Source organism: Cynara cardunculus, unplaced genomic scaffold (assembly GCF_001531365.2).
Source record: "Cynara cardunculus var. scolymus isolate 2C unplaced genomic scaffold, CcrdV1 Un_Scaffold_1384, whole genome shotgun sequence".
NCBI classification, from domain to species: Eukaryota; Viridiplantae; Streptophyta; class Magnoliopsida; order Asterales; family Asteraceae; genus Cynara; species Cynara cardunculus.
Genome location: NW_020200754.1, coordinates 5,246 through 9,463, shown reverse-complemented (window position 1 = coordinate 9,463; position 4,218 = coordinate 5,246). Strand labels below are relative to the sequence as shown.

At 38.6% G+C, this 4,218-nt stretch overlaps 1 protein-coding gene across 1 annotated transcript; it reads right to left on the bottom strand.

The window, feature by feature from the left end:
• Window positions 1-1,671: 1,671 nt before the first annotated feature.
• LOC112502423 (protein kinase PINOID) lies at window positions 1,672-3,538 on the bottom strand. Its single transcript, XM_025106321.1, has 2 exons — window positions 2,913-3,538; window positions 1,672-2,542 (listed from the first exon to the last, which is right to left on the bottom strand). Exons 1-2 carry the CDS (start codon window positions 3,536-3,538, stop codon window positions 1,777-1,779), a joined length of 1,392 nt encoding a protein of 463 aa, XP_024962089.1. The 3' UTR covers window positions 1,672-1,776.
• Between the last annotated feature and the right edge of the window lie 680 nt (window positions 3,539-4,218).

Below are 4,218 nucleotides of genomic sequence, written 5' to 3'. Positions count from 1 at the left end.
CGTACTTGGGGGAGGGCGGCACGGGCGCACGCCCAGGGCCCAAAAATATCAGGGGCCCAAATTTTTTCCTTAAAAATACAATAGTAGTCTAAAAGAATTTAATGAAATAATGAAACCCAAAAAATTGTAACATATAATAAGAAGCAAAAAAATTTTGTACATAATAAAGGCCTAAAAATATTTCAACTAATTATATTGGAGAAGAAAATAAAAAAATTAATTGGCCATTCATTATATGCTATTATTTATTGCCCCTCTAATTTTTTTTATCTTCAAAAAGGTCCAATCATATTGGTTATTGTTATCTCTATATGTTTGGCTGTTTTCATGGTTTAACAATTCAACGTCAAGATCATGTGTTTGTTATTGCTATATATTTTTGTTGGATATTTTTATCAATTTCTGCTTCTATTAACTATTGCTATTTGGTTATGTTGTTCTAATTGTTTTTGTTGACTATTGTTATCTATTTTTACTTCTATATAAAATATTTTACTATTGTTTGACAATCAATCTATTGTTTTTATAATTTATGACGTGTTTCATAATTTTGTGATTAATCAATAATTTTTTTCTACTAGATATATTTAGTAATGTCTCTTATATATGTCATGTTTCATAAATTTTTAATCTTTAACATCTTATTTTAGTTGAGCAAAAAAAGAAGGAAAATATAAATATTTTCGTCAATTATCTGACTTAATTGAGATTCCACCGCACTGCAATATTCTATTTAAGTATTCAAACAATCATTTGTTGAGCTTGCATATTATATGTTTAATTTATTATTTTTTTATTAGATCTCAATGAATCATTTTTTTCTTTCATATTTTTATTGATCCTCATTTGTCTACTTGTCTAGAAAACCTTGATAATCTTCTTTATTATTGATCTCTCATTGACCCTCACGATTACTTCATTCACACGAATTCTTTTTTTTTTTATTATTATCAAAATAACACATATTTCTTGTTATAAACTAAAAAAAATCTTACTTCTTATAAAAATTTATCAACCATAGGTTCTATACTCTTGGTTTCAAATTACCTAATAAAAAATACGTAAATTTAAGTAACCACAAGGGTGGTGCCTAGTTGGTTTGAGTTTGGCTCCAAAGGTCTGGAGGTCTCATGTTCAAATCCAAGAAGGAACAAAAATCACCTTGTGATCACGGAGGTTCAAATGCGGTGGGCCCTGTTTTTACGTTCGCCCAGGGCCCATAAAATGTCAGGAACGGGCCTGTTCACATGTGTCACCACATGAGTCAACTCATCTTCCCTTACCAATGGTTGATTAGTTTTTCGTTTTCTGGTTTGAGAACGAGAGGAACATTCTTGTGTCGAGTTGGATGGTACTTGAGTTGAATCAGGTGGTCCTTGAGTTGAAATAGGAGGTGCTTGATCTGAAATAAGGCGAGGACTCTTATTGTTGGACCCTTACCGAGTAATATTATTACATATCTTATCCAACAAGGCTAACGAGAGTGATGACTCCTACCGGTGAATGTTGAACTTATAAGCGTTTTAATAAACAACCTTCTAGTATTATTTTTTTTCAAATATATACAATTTTTATTTAATAAAAAAATATGATTATTAGTTTGATGGCGAATATAAGGGGTTTTTAAACAACAATGTTTTTTTTTACTAACATTAATTGGGGCATGATCCATTCTTGATTAGCAAAAATAGAGCTAAGACTACACCAATGGTATTTATATTTATATTTATATTTACATGTCCTCATTAGTAATTTCCACCTCCAAAAAAAATCTATTCAGAAGAAATCAAACGTCGACGTTGGCCCACCAAAGTAACGTGACGACGTCGTAGTCTGTCTGGGGATCACCGGCGGGGTCGCTGACCGGATAAGTGCAAAGTTCAACCCGTTAAAAAACGGGTGGGTCTTGATATCAGCCGCTCCACGTTTAGACCCGAACCGGTTTTCCGGATCCTTATCCAGCAATCTGGATATCAAGTCACGCGCTTGCGTTTCGCGCGAAGAGATCGGTGAGACCGTTGGGAACTGGAGAGGTTTTTTCACGATGTTACGCAGCGTAGCTTCATTCGTTACACCCGCAAACGGCGTGCAACCGTAGACCATCTCGTAGATGAAGATCCCGAGAGCCCACCAGTCGACGGCATTGCCGTGTGAATTACCGGAAGCGACTTCCGGAGCGACGTACTCGTGTGTGCCGACGAAGGAACAAGATCTGGCGGTAACCGGCTCCGCCACGAACAACCGGTTGGTGGCGGAAAACGACTGGATTTTCTTCGATCGGAAGAGTTGACTTGGGAGGCAAGAGAAGGGATGAGACGATGAACGTTGAACCGCCGGCGAGGATGAAGCTGGATCCGGCGATGAAGAAAGAGATTGAGATTGAACGGCGGGGATTGCATCAGAGCACAGAGAAAGGTCGAAATCAGTGAGCATGATGTGACCATCTGATCTGACCAACACATTTTCAGGCTTTAGGTCTCTGTAGATGATTCCGAGCATGTGCAGATACTCTAGAGCTACCAAAACCTCAGCAGCATAAAACCTGGATTACCAAAAATAAAATCAAAAGATTGGATTAATTTTTGGTTTTCTCGGGAACAACCAGATGAATTTTCAAATCAGTTGCTCGAATATCAAAGGTAAAATCCTTGATCCGGTAACTTCGATTTGAAAGCTAATCAGAGAAGCCTCCATTAATGGCAATTGCAGGTACGAAGTCAAAAAGTGTGAATTATCATAGAAAAATCGGTAGAGTCAAAGAGTCGATTTCAAATTTCGACGTATAGGTAGATACAAATCAGGATAAGGATTATAGGAACAAGCAAAAAACGACAGAAGAGAAGAAATTTATGATTGATTAATAGAAAAGGAATGGTAGAATAGAGATTATAGTAATGGTAATTGGTAGGTACCTTGCGGCGCAGAGAGAGAAGCGTTTTCGCGGTTGTTTATGGCGGAGAGAGTGCAAATCGCCGCCGGAACAGTATTCCATGACGACGCATGAGAAGTGAGATGCTTCAAACTGAGCGTAGAGAGAAGGCAGGAAAGGATGATCAAGCATGTTTAAGATTTTCTTCTCCGTTGCCGCTCTCTCGATCTTCTTCTTCAGAGCTAATACCTCCCTATCTACCACTTTCATGGCGTAATAGCACCGACCTTCTTCTTCATCCTCGTTTCGCAGACGACACAGGTACACTTTCCCGATGTCGCCGCTTCCGATCTGACGAACAAGGCTAAAATCTCTAAAGCTCAGACTACTTCCTCCATCGACACCACCGTATCCTTCACTGCTACTCCTCTTCAACGCCACCGTCCGAATCGCTTGCCACGACGATTCCGAGGACCTGTGCGGCTTCAGTATCATATTTTCCGGCGAGTACAGCGGTCGAGATGGTGGAAGCAACTCCAACGCATCAAATGACAAACGGCAAAAACTAGTGCAACTATCACTACTCATGGAACTTTGACTTGAATTCACCGCTTCAGAAACTGCTTCTTCTCCTGAACCTTCTGATTGATCCTTCGGAAACTCTAACATTATCTTCTAAACAACCAAATACACACCACCGCCGGAAAAATCAACAATGCTCAAAGAAGTGGAGGTGAACGTCGGTCGTAGGGTATTGATTCCGACCACCAAATTAACTCGCCACTGATCAGCGAAAGCTAGGGTTTCCGTACAGCTCAGAAAGATGGGAGAGGGCGGTAGAAATGGCAAAGAAGGTTGTTGGTGGTATTTAAGCCGACGTCGTACGGAGGGGATGAATTGCTTGCAGCTTTTAGAGAGAGGGGGAGAGGGTGGCGTTTTATGGTTTACTTTTTTGGGTTTTAAGGACCGAGATTAATGTGACACGTGAGGGGAAACAGTGGTCGCACGTGCTGAAGGCTCATTAGTGACGTAGAAGGAGGCTTCGTGTCACGTGACTCCCCATAGCAGCTTCGCACGTGGCAAATCAAAACACTGTTGCTTTCTGCTTCTTTCCTCTCTAGTCTAAGCCTACGCTATAAGCTCCAGAAAATGCACAGGAAACCTCCTTCCCCATATACATATATATATATATATAATTTATAGGGGAGTGTTAATGACACCTCTTAATAAAGAGTGTTGATTGCTTTAGAATTTAAAATTAACTTGATTTTCATCGAATATCAAACTCAATAATAACATATTATATTTTTTTTATTATTATTGTTTTATAAATATATATACATATATAT